The 14,913-nt window shown below is 48.7% G+C and overlaps 1 protein-coding gene across 6 annotated transcripts in view; it reads right to left on the bottom strand.

Moving 5' to 3' along the window:
• Window positions 1-14,913, bottom strand: part of KCNQ2 (potassium voltage-gated channel subfamily Q member 2) — a 64,126-nt gene that overhangs the window by 27,918 nt on the left and 21,295 nt on the right. For 5 of the 6 annotated variants that reach the window (XM_062008867.1, XM_062008869.1, XM_062008868.1 and 2 more), the window contains exons 2-9: window positions 14,293-14,383; window positions 12,946-13,072; window positions 10,779-10,954; window positions 9,782-9,907; window positions 7,426-7,536; window positions 6,648-6,743; window positions 5,852-5,946; window positions 2,593-2,622 (exon numbers count right to left, since the gene is read on the bottom strand). In XM_062008867.1, coding sequence (XP_061864851.1) covers window positions 2,593-2,622; window positions 5,852-5,946; window positions 6,648-6,743; window positions 7,426-7,536; window positions 9,782-9,907; window positions 10,779-10,954; window positions 12,946-13,072; window positions 14,293-14,383 — 852 coding nt within the window. The remainder of the gene's footprint in view (window positions 1-2,592; window positions 2,623-5,851; window positions 5,947-6,647; window positions 6,744-7,425; window positions 7,537-9,781; window positions 9,908-10,778; window positions 10,955-12,945; window positions 13,073-14,292; window positions 14,384-14,913) is intronic. The other variant, XM_062008871.1, reaches the window with a different exon arrangement.

Genomic DNA, 14,913 nt, shown 5'->3' with positions numbered 1-14,913 from the left:
ACCCACCGGAGGGTTTGCAGATTCATTCCAAGATGGGACAAGTTGGTGCATGAAATCAAGCACAAAGCGTCCTCAGCAGTGAACAAAAGGCACACAAATGTTCTTCAGTGACTGGGTTTCCCAGGGACATCCACACCCAGCGGGACATAGGGCAACAGCTCCACTATCTCCAGCTGGGATCCCAAATCCAAGGCTCTGACTGATGCAAGCCTGAGCTGAAGGGCTCATAAGATCACTAGATTGCAGGATTCAAGATCCCAAACGGAGCTGCTGCCTTTGCATTAACCCATAACACAAGGTCTACAGCGTGCTGAAGGCAGCAATGTCTTGGGCCACCACAGATGCTTCCATGGCAAGGTGAAGATGCACAAGCAAACACAGAAATTCCCTGTTTCTATGGTAAGGTGATGGGCCTAGATGGGTGGATAAACTCATCCCCATAGCTGACCCAAAGTTTAACCTGAACTGAATGTTCAGCATAAGCTGTTGTTACAAGAGCAGCTTGGGGAACAGCTACTACATTGTACTGTTCCACCAGCACCTCAAAGAAAAGGCAGGGTTCTGCATAGCACTTGGACTGAGCTTTGCTATAAATGCTGGATGGAAGGTACCTTGCCCTGGTGTGTGTGCCCAGGGGACAGGGGAGGCCTCTGTCCTGCAGAGACAAGGAGAAAGGACCTCCAGCAGGGGCATTTCATGTTTTCTCTCTCTTCTCCTGGTGTGTGTGTCACTTGTTAGCAAGGGAAGCACGTTTTGGTTAAAGGGGAGCTAGCCAAGAAGATCTGCACGCCACAGGAACACACATAGCTCATGCTACCCACCACAGGAAGGAAGGGTACCCAGGGGTACCCACAGCTGCTCCCCATCACCCCTCCCCATACAGCACACAGAAAGGCCACACTAATGCCAGGTCCTGGCTCCTCCATCCACAGGGAAGGCAAATCTGCTAGTCCTGGCAGCACAGTTAACGTTCAAGCATTTGGGGACAGTAGGGATATCATGCCTCCAGCCAGGATACCATCAAAACCCCACAACACAAGGAGGCAAGCAGCACACACAACAGTGGGCAGGAGCACACACAGAACTGAGCACACACCACAGCACACACACACACAGAGACCATGATGATTTTGTTTCAACAGCCCTAGTACAAACAAGTAGGGAGAGGGTGACAAGGAGATGGATGCTGGAATGGATGGGATGGGGGCTTCAATGAGTCTCCATGCTGTGTTGGAGTTCATATGAGGAGTCAGTTTTCATCCTAACTCTGTGTCACACCAGCCTAAGCTGTTTTTCATAACTGAGAACATTAATGAAAGTTATAACACATTTGATCATAAGAAATGGGATGGAATTGGCACGTTCTTATTTCTCTCCCAGCAGCAGAAAAATGACCTGTGTCCAAACCAGGCTGTTGTTCAGCACCACAGGAGAAGGCATTCATAATGCTATGCTTGAGATTCATTGATGCAATTTGCTGTAAATTAACCTCACAAAGCAGTGAGTGTGATTTACCAAGGCTGTAAAACTTGCATCTGTGAAAACTGGGACCAGGTTGGGAAAATCAGGCACTAAATCACATCATCTCTAACAGCATTAAGGCATCTAGTGAGGATTTAAACTGTTTCAAGAACAGAGCTTGGCCCACAGTCTTGAAATGTAAGCCATTGATTCCCCATCTTAAAATACTGACTTTACACCTTTAGATACTTACTTCATATAAAATATGCCTCTGACTTGAAAACCTACTCTAATCTGCAGAACCTGAGATAACATTATCCATCACAAATCTTACACAGTCATATACATATGTGTTTGGCCTGATCCTAAAAGCTTAAGTCTACAGACTGAATAATGGGCTAATAATTGCTCAGCTCTAGGTCAGCCTTGGGAGAAAAAAAACTGAAATGGAAAAGTCCTGCTGAGATGAGACATCCCTTTCCCCAAAATCTGACTGGATTACTAGAAGAATCCAATAGTCATTTCAGTTTAGCATTCTAGATCTCTCCTCCAGACTCTGTCCTCAAAAGCAGGTCCAGATGCTACTGTGATGTTACTGATGTCCCACAGTGCCACCACCCCAGCAAATTCAGCAAACCCAGTGTTACCTGGTGGGCACAGCTCCTACAGCATGATATGAGATAAATGACACAAGGAAGGATGGGAAAAGAGGGTTGGAGAAAGGGGAACACGCAGGAAAATGGAAGGATGAAGGGAGAAGTTTTCTTGTTAAGTGTATGAATTGGTGGAGGTCGGTGAGACCATCAAGAAATCATCCTCAAAAAAACAAAGCAGGTTTATCAAGTGGCTTTCTCCTTCCTTCAATCATCACTTTGGTAGTTTCCCAACAGTTAGGTGTACCAATAGCTAAAATGAACATGGAGGTGCATGGAGTTAGTCTGCAGCAGGATGGGGAGAGTCTGGTTTGGGCTTTCACTCATTCCTTTGAGACAAAAAAAACCCAGATCTTCAGAGGTGTTCTTTTTTCTTTGAGTTTTCCTTTTTTTAATTAAAGGCTTTGCACATTACAGTCCCAAACGAAGAACAAGGAGTGACATGACACACAGTTTCAGAGCCACATGCACTTCATACCTGGAGGCACCGTACGTTTGCGTTTGCGTGCTTGTCAAGTGTTTGCACCAAAGAAAACCAAAGAGATAAGAGAAAGAAAAACAGGGGTTGGGATGGGGAAGGGAAAGTGGGGTGGAGGATAAAGGGGAAAAGAAACAGAATAAAGAAAATTAGCATATGAACGAAGTGTATCCCAGGGAGCAGATGCACTGTGACCAGGCTCAGAGGTGGACACAGATGGCTCAGAAACCACTGTGTGCCCGTGTCAGCCTCGGGGACAGGCAGCTGGCACCTCACTCTGAAAGCAAACGGGCACCATGGAGCCAGGAAAATGTGGGGACCTCTGAGAGACCTCTCATGGGACATCCACAGTCCCATCAGCCAGGGACTCCTCTGGCTGGGCGGCTGACTTGGGCATGATGGGCCGTTGTGTTATTTTAGTGAAGACCAACATATAAATGCAGTTGAGATCACGGCCCTGTTCTGGTGAGTGATAATAAAAGCAGGTGTTGTTTTTTTTCCCTTTCAGCAAATCCAGTGGCTGCTGTACAGGTTACAATGGCTGGGTGCACCACAAGCCCAAAGCACACCACCTGCACATCAAGGAGCCTTGGGCATCCTTCAGATTGGGTTCTACCACAGTTTGAATCCAAAGAAGAAATTTGAGGTCCTCTCAGAGGCCACCATATTTTCCCCAAACGAGTGAGACCAGCTCTACTGCAGTGATGCTCTGGAGACACATCAACTCCTCCAAGGCACGTGTAACCGTTCCCTCACATCAAGCAGCCAGTATTTTCATAGATGCCTTGGGAAGATGGGTAAGCTCAAGTCACAGGCCTCCTGCTATGAGGAATAAGCAGCCCAATGTTGAGCAGAAAGGGTGCCAAGGTGGCTGTGACTGTAGATCACCTCCCTGGCACCCAGGAGACAGGGATACTGTGTTCCTCCTCCAACCCACTTCCTGAGCACGTTGTGTGTTGCAGCCTTAAGGCAGCGCTGGGCCTGACGTGCTGCTACGGCTGCACCAGCGCCTGCCAGCTGGCTTAGAGAAGTGGGTAGACAAGGATAGATGGGCAGTGTGAGTGATGGAAGCTGCAGCCAGAACATACAGTTACTCACTTTAAAAAAAACTCCTCTATAAAAACGTCCCAATCCATTTATCTGGCTGCATCCAAAACACATTCACAAGAGGTTCACTGCTTTGCTTTGTCAAATCTAATTTGACCAACAGTTGAATCTATCAATGCAGCCAAGGCTCAGTCTCCCAGGTGATGATGCCTTCACCTGCACACAGACAGGAACTGGGATATAAAGGTGAAGCTGGGAGAGCAGAAACCTGCACCCAGGGCAGCCCAGGGCGTTGCTGCAGCAGTTGCAAGCAGCAGCTGCCAGGAAACTGCCATGACCCTGCTGCAACTTTGTCCTGGCTTTTTATTCAAGATAGCTGGGCTCTCCATCAAGCTACAGTTCTTGCTCTTTCTCCTCCTTAAAGTTTTTATTTAGCCTCTTCTGGAGCTCTTTAGCTCATTTTTATTCCTGTATACTAGCTCCATGAGAAATACAGGTTTTAATAAGCAGATAAAGTTGTTATTACCCCAGTATGTCCTCAAGCAAAAGGGTGTCACGGTATGTCTGGCTGCATGGTCAGTCTTCAAAGAGCAGCAAAACCTGGCCAAGTCCACTGAAATCAGCCCCTGGCTTTCTGTGTTTTGCAGTGGACTTCAGATCAGGCTCTGGACCTCATCCTCTCCAGTAGCTGATCTCATCCAATGCTGCACATGTACAGCGAGAAGGTCAAATACTGTGAGGAGGAAGAGTTTCAATGGGTGGCTTTAATGCTATTGGAAAACAGTTTTGTTCTGTTTTGTTGGGTTGCTTGGGTTTTGGGATAGGTTTTTTTGGGGCTGGTTGTTTTTTAGGTAAAATCTTAAAGTCCGTTCATAAATGTCTCGTGAAAAAGCAACTGACCAGACACACGCTGGGAATGAATCCAATGAGAACTCACTGACCACGACAACGTGACTCCCAATGGGGTTGTAGATGGATTAACAGGCTGACCACTGCATTTCAAATAAAGGCTAATTCTTACCCTAGGAAGTACATCCAGAATATCTGCCCAAGGGCTAAAAAGCACCAGTAACACAGGAAAACTGAAAGGAATTCAGACAGGCAGTGGTACAAGCCAGAGCTGGATGACAGCCCTTCTTGGAAGCAAGGAGATGGGGCACAAGGAGCTTCATCACACCAACAGAACCCCCTGTAGCTATGTCCAACTCCCCTACAAACACATCAGAAAGCAAGGCACAGCCTTGCTTGGGATGCAGCACAGAGTGGAGTGGAAAATGTACAGCAACCTTTTGCATTTTGGCTGCTGAGGAAGCCTCCTCCTCGCTATCATTAACCCTGAGAGCGACACGGCTCATGAGGAGCTTCCTCACATCCCAGAGGGCAGCAAGGCATGGCAAGAGACTCTGTCCCCATCTCCAGATCTCAAAAGGCTCTGAATTCCTCCAGCACTACTCTAACCTGTATCATTTCAGCTGCAAAGGCTGCCTGGGTATGAGGACGAGTTACCTCTCCTTAAAGCCATCCTTCCCTACTCGTGTCAACAGACCGTGATGGAGAAATGAAATGCAAATGAAAATGCTGACTGAATCCTCACTGGGTTTGTTCTCCTTTTAGAGGGGAGGAGAAAAAAATAGGAAAGGAAAAGAGGGACTCAAGGGGGTAAATGCACTTGGGAGAGTGCTAGGCCAGTCAAAGGAGGGACAGAAGTTTGCTGAAAAGCAGAAGGACAATTAGAGACGGAGTGACAAGGAGAGCTGGAGTGGGCAGGAGGAGCTGCACGTAGGGGGAGGGCGGCTTTACCTACGATCCAGGGCAGCTCAGGAGGGAGATCTTCACCCCTGGGCACGGCAAGTGCCACAGCACAACGCAACTACCAGCGGCCGTGGAGAAACAAAGGTGAAAAGGAGAGCACATACACACAGACATGGAAAGGAAAGAAAAACAACAACAACAAAAACAACAACAGGGAAATTAAAATCGAGTCAAAAAAGAAATACATCCAAAAAAAATCAAACCACAAAGCAAAACCAAACCAAAGTCCAAAGGAAAAAGCATCCACCAGCCCTTAAGAGCTCTTGAAAGCAACTTTTTCAACCTAAAAAAACCCAAAGAAGTAAATGAACAAAATGATATATCCAGATAATCAAATTAAAGAGGGAGACAGTGGCATCACGAAGGCAGCAGTGGAAGAGGGAGGTGGAGGAGGAGGTACCTGTACATGGGGACGGTGACGGTGCGCTCGTAGTACTGCCAGGTGGAGTGCAGGTCTGTCCGGGACAGGTTGGTGGCATAAAATCGCCAAGCAGCCTGTGGAGGAGAGCTAGTGGCACTGGAGACACCACACTACCTCAGTTTTATAACCCTCAGCCATCACCAAGCCCTCTCTCTGTTTTCTGTGGGATGGTTCTGACATTCTACCTCTGTTCCAACACGTGGGATGGTATCGGGAGACTCCTGACTGCGTAGGTCAAGTAAAAACACTGTGAGTGCCAGACACTAGCTGTCAGGGTGAGGTCAGGTATCACACAGGTATTGCTGGCCACTAGGGAGTTAAAAAATTCTGATAAAAAGGAGCAGGGGAATGTAAAATGACTAACTTCAGATCTCCAAGACGTGCATCCCGGCCAGCCTTCTGCACAGACATCTGCTAGCGTGAGGAAAATGCTCCCAATTGTAACTTCATATCAGTACAAATATTCTCTTTTGGAGGGTGGGGGAAAGTTTGGTGAAAACAGACTGTCCTAATGCATTTGTCTTGCTGTGCTGGGCTGGATTTCGTTCCTTTTCTCCCCCAGATTGCCTATCACATATGCTATTTTTCCCATGGCTGATTTCCTGGCATTTACTCCCAGACAAGACCAGTCACCAGCTGCTGTCTCACACCTTACACACATGGCCCCATTTTTCACCTGCCCATCACCTCCCCAACCTTAAAAAGTCTATTAAGCACCCCCCCACACCAAAATCAGTATGATGTAACCCCAAGGCTCCTCGGATGTGATCCTCACCTGGATCAGCCCTGCTGCTGGGTTTCGCCTCTTCTCAAAGTGTTTTTGTCGATGCTGCTCTTGAACCTTCAGAGCAAACCCGGAACCCAGAATGCCCTGGGGAACAGAACCAAATGTTGCAGTTAGCAGGGCATTAGCTAAGCTTTCACTTAAAAACTGCAGCCAGCTTTCCCTCCAAAGGTTTGTTCTAGGTCATTTTTTTTTGCTTCAAACACACAGGAAAAGGAAGGAGAATCCTCCATCCGAAGCAGCCTGGACAGACTCACTCCCTGTGAAGGAGCAGCAGACTTTGCTGATACTCACTGGAACTGCTGCTTTTCCCAAACTACCTCCAGGCAGCTGATAAAATACAAAATAATCACACCTTGCTGGGACCCAACAAATTCTCTCCATGGGGGAAAAACAGAACCATGCAACACTTGGAAATGCACCGCAAAAGGGATGGAGGTAGTTTGCTGAGATGGCATCATCACCCACAGGAACAGCCCTTTGCAGGAAAAAAATGGTTTCAGCTCAATAAATATTTGTGCAGAGCCAAATCTTGAGTTTCCACCGTCAGAAGCATTTTGTCTGAGCTTGGGATATTCAGACAGTTTCCTCTCTTCTTCCCCCTTCTTTATGTTTTGATTCAACGGCCCTGGAGCAGTCACAGCCAGGGGGTCTCTGGGTGTATCATGCTACTGGAGGTAGCTGCTGCATTGCCACCAGCTCCAAGGGCTGGGATAAAGCACAGCTGAGCTCAACCCCCTCCCAAGGAGAAGCTGCAGCCTTTGCTTACGGCAGGAAGGGCGAAGAAGGAGACGCCGATGAGCGTGAACGTCGCCGCCAGCAGCCGCCCGTTCCAGGTCTGCGGGTACTTGTCCCCGTAGCCGATGGTGGTGAGAGTGATCTGCAGGGAAGAGAGCAACACACAGCCCTTGGTCAGACAGCCTTAAAACTAAACCAGCACAGCCCAAACTCCCACCACACCAGAGTCAGGATCACCACGTGCCCTGAGCTGACCAAGCCGAGGTGCAGCTCCGGCATTCAGGAGGACCCCGGCTGCTTGGGACAGGGACCTGCCTGGGAAGCAGTGATGCCCCAACACCCTCCCTGCTGAAGGCACTGAGTTTTCACACCAGTCAGGAGTGTTTTCTTGCCTTTAGCTGACAGAGAGCTGCCATCTGGCGCAGAGGCTTGCGGCAGCTCGCAGCCTCCCCCAGGAGACGGGGCTGTGCGGGGAAAGGAACCGGCGCCGTTCCCCCAAACTCCCTCTCGGCATCTCCCGAAGGCAGGCAGGGCTGTTTGCATGCAGAGACATCTGATGCTGTTTATTCCTAATCTTCCCAGCAGTGCCTATTAGCCAGTCTCCCTTCCTATTTAAAACCAGCTTATTAGCCCAACAGGATGAATTATGGCTGCCTCATACAACCCAATTTAGGGATGTTTTCTCACTTCCTCAGTATTATTGCAATGCACCAAGAGAGTGCTGGCAAGCTGCTGAGTGCGTTTGGGGAAAGGAGCTGAGAGTTTTGTTGGAGGTAAAGAACCTCCTCAACTCCAAACTGCAGGAAGCGATGTGTTTTCCCACTTTAGTCCATGGATACCACATCAGTGGGAAAAGCTGGGTATCCCCTAAGGCTTCCAAGAGGACTTGGAGAGCCTGGGGTTGGCAGAGCAAGGCAGGGAGAGACGGCTTGATTAAGAACATCTTCTCAACAGACCCAAATGGTGCCTGTGACAAGTTGTCCCTGTCCCGTAGCCTCCCCAGACAGGGCTGGCCCCAGGGACAGGAGCTGACACCGTGCTGATGTGGCTTTGGAAACCTCACACATTCAGCTTAGAGTAAAATCCCTTTTACACAGATGGAAGCCGAGCCCAATGCGCTGTTTAATTGGATCCATGCTAAAAGCCCTATCAATTAGCTGCCATTTGGACAAAGTGGTTAGAAAATGCTTCTATGTGGCTATTCCTTACTGAAACACAGAGCTGAAGCCATGCTCTCTCCACAATCACTGTAAAGTTCATTTCCCAACCTTGGGTAATTTATATAGACAACTACAAGGATTGGATCCACGAAGATCAGACCAAGGAATGGGTTTCTGTACCTGAAATTGGATTTATTTTGCCCATCTCTTAACATCTGCCAGTACTGGACCCAGGAGTTGGACAATGGCAAAGCCTGATTATTTCAATGCAGTTCAGATTTTACCCTGAGCTTCACAGTGGCAAAACATCCTGATGCACCTCTTGAAACAGAGAAGGGCTGATCCTCTACCAAAGGCTCACATGGCCTGGGAAGCAGGAGAGTAAACATGGCTTTCCCTAGACTGAGCTCTAATCTAGGCTGATGCTTTTTCCCCCTCATTGTTTGTTTTCTAGTTATGTCAAATTGGGCTTTGTTTTTATTTTGCTGTCATAACCAAGGGGCTTGAAAAGCAATCTCCTACTTCTGTCCCCGAGTTGGAACAGAGGAGCTGCTTGATCAGCCGATTCCTCCCCAAGCCTGTTATTGGGATTTGATCAGACCTGGGATTATCATTACATCCTTTGTAATCAAGGCCACACTAGAGAGACAGTGTCAGAGCAGCAGAACAATAACACAAGAAGATTAGAACGTCATTAATTCCCTCTCTGTTAATGGGGTAATCCAATAACTCACATGCACACGCACGCCCAGAGCAAACTAAAAGCGTTGCCCTTTCCTCCTCTGTCAGCAAAGATGTGAAAGGGAAGTGCTTCCAGTGCTGAAGCCTTTCTGCTTCATCCTATTCATTTCATAACGTTTCTTCTGGAGAGTTTAACAGTAAGATTTTAAATAATCAAAAGGTGGCAATAGTTGTCAAAATGGTGATCAAAGCACTCCAGGGCAGGGAGCCTTTACCTGCCCTGTCACGACAGAACTAAGACCCATAACACAGGGCACACGAGCCCTCAGTTTCCCTGCAGTTCCAGCTAATTCAAGAAATGCCATCCCCTAATGTTTTCTATGAGGGTTATTTAAGAAAAAGAGCTAAATGGAGCAGCCTGAAGCCATTTAACAAAACGTTAACTAAGCACAGCCTGAGTCGATTCCTCACGTCACTGAGAGGAGATGGAGGGTTAATGGATGTTTTATTTTAATAACCAGCAGCTGTTCTATAAAAATCACTTACCAGACCCCACCAGAGTGCATCTGCATATGTGTCAAAGTGCTCATTTTCTCCTTTCTCGGCCAAGTATACCAGGAAAGAGGCCAGGATGAGGCACAGGAAGCCAATATACCAGGCAGTAATCAGCTCCTGCAAGATCATTAAGGGACAGAAGAGAATCATTGCAATCCTGGTGAGCATCTCCAAAGGCTGAGTTAGTTGCCTGTGGTTGGATCTGAACTTTCCCTGCATTTGTTGGAGCTTTGGTTGGAGGTCAGTGTTGCCACTGTTTTTGAGATGGGACCATGTGCTGGTCATGGCTCTACAATGCACATGGGGTGATCTCCATCCTGAAGACCCCATCATCTAAACACTTACAGCAGATGGAGAAGGAAAGAGAGTCTTAATAGCTCCATTAATTCAAGAAGCATAACTGAGATTGAAATAAATCCCCCTCATTATTTCCCCAGCTCACACAGGGGAGTGGGGTTAAAACTGAAATGGGAATCCCCAGATCCCTGGGGATGCTGCTTGGGGCACATCCCTCCCACAGCTGGACAGGAGATACAAAGCTGGGGTGTGGGATGCAATATCCTTATTTCAGGGAAGTTTGAATTCAGAATTCCCAGGAGTGATTCTTTTTGGATGACATTAATGCAAGGGTGGACAAAACAGACCCATGAATTTGCTCTGAGTTTTCCAGAGTCCTCACTAAGGGTTTCAGGGGAAAGGATGCAGGGAACAGGAGAGAAATGAAATTCATAAATCCAGCAACAGGAAACAACCCAAAACTTCCAAAACCAAAGAAAGGCCAAGGTGTCTTAGCCCAGGGATCAGTTCTGTGGATGGTTTGTGATCTCACACTGGGAAGAGGAATCAACCTGTGAGAGGCTGCTATTCCCAGAAAGAGCTTTCAGAAACAGCCTGGGAGATGTTTGGTGTGGAGAACCAAACCAAAGCAGTGCCTCTGGTGGGCAGCAACACCAGATGACTCAATAGCCTGGGCTTGGGGTTTGCTCACCTTACTGTGTGCGTAGACCACGGAGCCCAGGAGCTTCCAGGTGCCGCCGCGCCGGTCCATGCGGATCATGCGCAGGATCTGCAGGAACCTCAAACTCCTGAGAGCCGACGTGGCAAAGACGTTCCCTTGGGACCCCGCTGCCAGCACGGCGATGGATGCGATCAGCACCATGATGTCTGCACCAAGACAAGGCAGGGAAAGCTGAAGAAACACTGCAGAGCTGCCCAGGGAGAGTGTGGAGGCTCCTTCTTGGGAGGTTTCCAAACCCACCTGGACAAGTCCCTGTGCCCCCTGAGCGAGGGGAACCTCCTTTAGCAGGGGGCTGGGCTGGAGGAGCTCTAGAGATCCCTTCCAACCCCCACCACTCTGGAATTCTATGAAATGGGATGGCACTCCTACTGGCACTGGCCAGTCTTCTATCAGTTGTATCTTGTGCTGAAAGGACACAGCAGAAGACTTAACCTGGATGAACAGAACCACTACACACCTTATGGGAACATCCTGCTTTCCTTCTCAGCCTTCCCATAGAAACTGTGTCAACCACTGAAAAACCTGAGTTCTGACCCAGCCTTAAAACTGCTAAACTGTGTTAAATCCTTGCAAAATGCAGGCTCTTTTCTCAATCAGCTGCAGCTGCCTGTTCCACAGCTCTGTCCAGAGGTGTGAATTCCCCATCTAAACCAGGAGCAAAAACCTTCAGGTCCAACCATGGCAACCTCAGAGTGCTCAGAGACAAAGAAAGGCCAAGGGAAAAAATCTTGCTCTGTACGTCTCACATTTGAGGATCCTGAAAACCTCCCTCCTCTGGTTTTCTATAGGAGTGCAGGATTTTAGCCTATTCCACAGAAAAGCATATGACCATTGCCAGCTCCCAGCCATCCCAAAGCAGGCTGCACAGGGAATGGCATGACCTCTCTGCCCACTCCTTCCCCCTTTCAGAGTAATTGCTGTGCACAGATGGCCCCTTTCACAAGAGGATCACCGAGTACTTTATAAACAAGAATTAATTAAGTCTCACAACTCCCTTGTGAGGCAGCTCATCAACATCAGGGAAGGCAAAGTGAGACACAGAGACTTTCAATGACTTGTGAGCGATTTGGTGTTGAGATTGGACACAGAATTGAGGATCCCAGCTCATACACTCAGCTTCTCCTGCCTAAATCCCCTTTCTGGGGCTGTGGGCAGCTGTCAGCGATGCCTGGGGTACAGAGGGCAAAGGGAAAGCTCCCAGAGCTGCAGAAAACAGGGTGAGAACTGCCTGATTCACTGGGAAACATCTGCCATTCAGTGAGATCTGGACAGGCTGAGAGTTGAGCAAAGGAACCTCATGAGGTTCAACAAGGGTGAGTGTAGAGTCCTGCACATGGGGAGGAACAACCCCATGCACCAGCACAGGCTGGGGGTGATCTGCTGGAGAGCAGCTCTGCAGAGAGAGACCTGGGAGTGCTGGCTGATAATAAACTAACCATGAGCCAGCAACGTGCCCTCGTGGGCAAGAAGCCAATGGCATCCTGAAGGGCATCAAGAAGGGTGTGGGCAGCAGGGCGAGGGAGGTTCGGAGACACAGGGAAGTGGGGGAGAGAGGCCAGTGCAGGGCTACCAAGATGCTGAGGGACTGGAGCATCTTTCTTAATGAGAGAAGGCTGCAGGACCTGGAGCTGTCCAGCCTGGAGAAGGCTGAGAGGGAAACTCTGCTGATAAATACCTAAAGGAGGAGTAGTGAAACAACAGGGCCAGTGATGGACATAAGCTGGAACACGAAGTTCCACTTAAACACAAGGAGAAAGTCCTTTGGTGCTGAGGTGAGGGAGCCCTGGCCCAGGCTGCCCAGGGAGGGTGTGAAGGCTCCTTCTCAGGAGGTTTCCAAACCCACCTGGACACATTCCTGTGTCCCCTGATCAAGGGGAACCTGCTTTAGCAGGGGTTGGGGCTGGAGCAGCTCTGCAGGGCCCTTCCCACCCCCCACTCTGGGATCCTGTGACTCTGTGAGAAAGCATTTCCATGGATTAGGCTTTTTGCCTTTATGCTCTTTCCTTTCCCAATACGGCTGTGAAGCAGCTAAGGATAAACCCCCAAAAGGCATGCAAGCAACCAAAACATCATGCAAACAAGAGCTTGCAACAGTCACTTTGGTTTGGGAGATGCCCCTGAGGGACACAGTCCTTACCAATGACACAGAACGGCTTTCGGGCAAACTTCAACCTTCCCCTCCAGCCCCGGTAGCGGCAGCAGCAGCCAGCTGCCCAGATCCTCACAAAGTATTCCACCCCAAACACCACGATGGTGACAATTTCCTGCAAGGGAGACAAGGCCATTAGTCATGGAAGAAGCTCGTTCCAGAATCAAGTACAAACCCATTCCCTCAGCTCCACACACCTCAGAAAATACATCCCAGAGCTCCATTCATTGGGTGGCCCAGGACTGAAAGGTGGTTGCTGTTGTGTCTTCCCTCCTCTGGGGTTGTGACAGGTACTGCATGTTGTAGCCATGAACTTGTTTTATGTCTGCTTGTGTTAGTGTTTGTGTTCCCTCCCATCACAGGACTGATGAGTACCTGCTGATCTGCCCACCATTAGCCTCCAGGACTCGACTGGGTTAATGCTGAGCATCTTGGGGAAGATCAGAGATAGGAATCACTGGCTACTCCATGCTAGGACCCTTCACAGTGGATTTGAGCTTTTTCCTTAGAAAACTGGTTGTCTCTGTGTGCTGGGGCATCTGGCACAGGGGCACCCTCTGTCCCTGGTGCCCAGGGAGCATCCTGATGCTGTGCATCACAGCTCTTTCCATCACCATCCGCCCACCTCACACGCACTCCCTGCCCTCTGATTTCTTTACTAGCAGCTCTTGCCTCAGCTTTCTCACATGTCAAACCTGACAAAGCTCTAATTAGTCTGAGGCACCTTTTGATGTCAATGTAGGGCAGGGACTGAGGGAGAGGAAGACAGACAAAAGGAGCCGCGTGCATCCGTCAGCCCCGTGACGCAGTGGGGTGTGCAGGATCTCTGCTGGCTCCTGATGGCAGAAGTCACACTGGCAGCATGAGGGATGCCCAGCTATTTCAGGAACAAAACTCTGCAGTTTGGTGACAGATCAAATAGTTGCAGGGATGTTACAGTGTGGGAGAAGAGGCAGCTACACTGGCTGCTCCCTGTGTGAAGCATCAGCAGCTTTAAACATCAGGAGCTGTTGGGCATCAAACTGCTTTTCAGTTGGGATCAGTCCTGCTACTGTGTTTTGCAATCGAAAATACATGCAGAAAAAAAAGGAAGCAGTCTAGGAAGAAGGGTTTTAAAGGATGCTCAACAACACTTTTAGTTCCTCCCTGATACAGATTTCTCCTTCTCCCATTTTTCCTGTTCCTTATCTGCAGCTCCCAGTGGTTCCCTTCACCCAGGCATCACTTTAAATTCTTGTCCCAGTTAAAAACCCTCAACCTCAGGTTTTTGTGTGATTTTGACTTTGCTTTAATGCCTTACTGACAGCTTTATTCACACCCCCCTCCCCTGCTTACCAGGATGTAAAGGGCCCCTTCTGAGCTGTTCTGGTACTCATCAATGGTTGAAAAGACAGACAGCACCAGGCAGGAGAAAACTAGTAGAAAACTAAGTAACACAAAAATGAAAAATAAAAGAGAGAGAAAGACAGAGAGAGAAAGAGAAAGTCAGTCTAGGGAGCAAGTTTACACTTCATCAAACTAGTCCAGAGAGCATTTTTGGACACACATCTCCAGGAGTGGTTACTGTGCTGCTGCATCATCACATGTAAGAAGGGAAAGTCAAGTCCCTGGTTTTGCTAACTGGAAGGGTTACGTGTGGATGGATCCACCAGACTGTTCCCAGTCTGGCCAGTACGAATCCAACTTCCCTCCCAGCTGGCAGCTCTGATCACTTCTGACATTATTTCCCCAAAGAGCTGCCAGCTCTGACTGTGAGATGCTTTCCACAAACACGAAAACAAGCAGGGAAAGTCATTGCTGTGCTCAGAGATGACCAGAGCTGCTGAGGAGTAGGAGCACAGGCTGAGCACAAACCCCTGGACAACTGCACTTCTGGATCCACAGAAGGGACTGTGTTTCCCATCCCATTTTTGGGTGGATTTAACATTCCTTTCTTTAGGCAAGTACTCCAGATTA

The sequence above is a fragment of the Colius striatus genome, chromosome 16 (assembly GCF_028858725.1).
Source record: "Colius striatus isolate bColStr4 chromosome 16, bColStr4.1.hap1, whole genome shotgun sequence".
Lineage (NCBI taxonomy): Eukaryota > Metazoa > Chordata > Aves > Coliiformes > Coliidae > Colius > Colius striatus.
The sequence above is the reverse complement of the archived record's forward strand: the minus strand, read 5'-3'. Positions and strand labels throughout refer to the sequence as shown.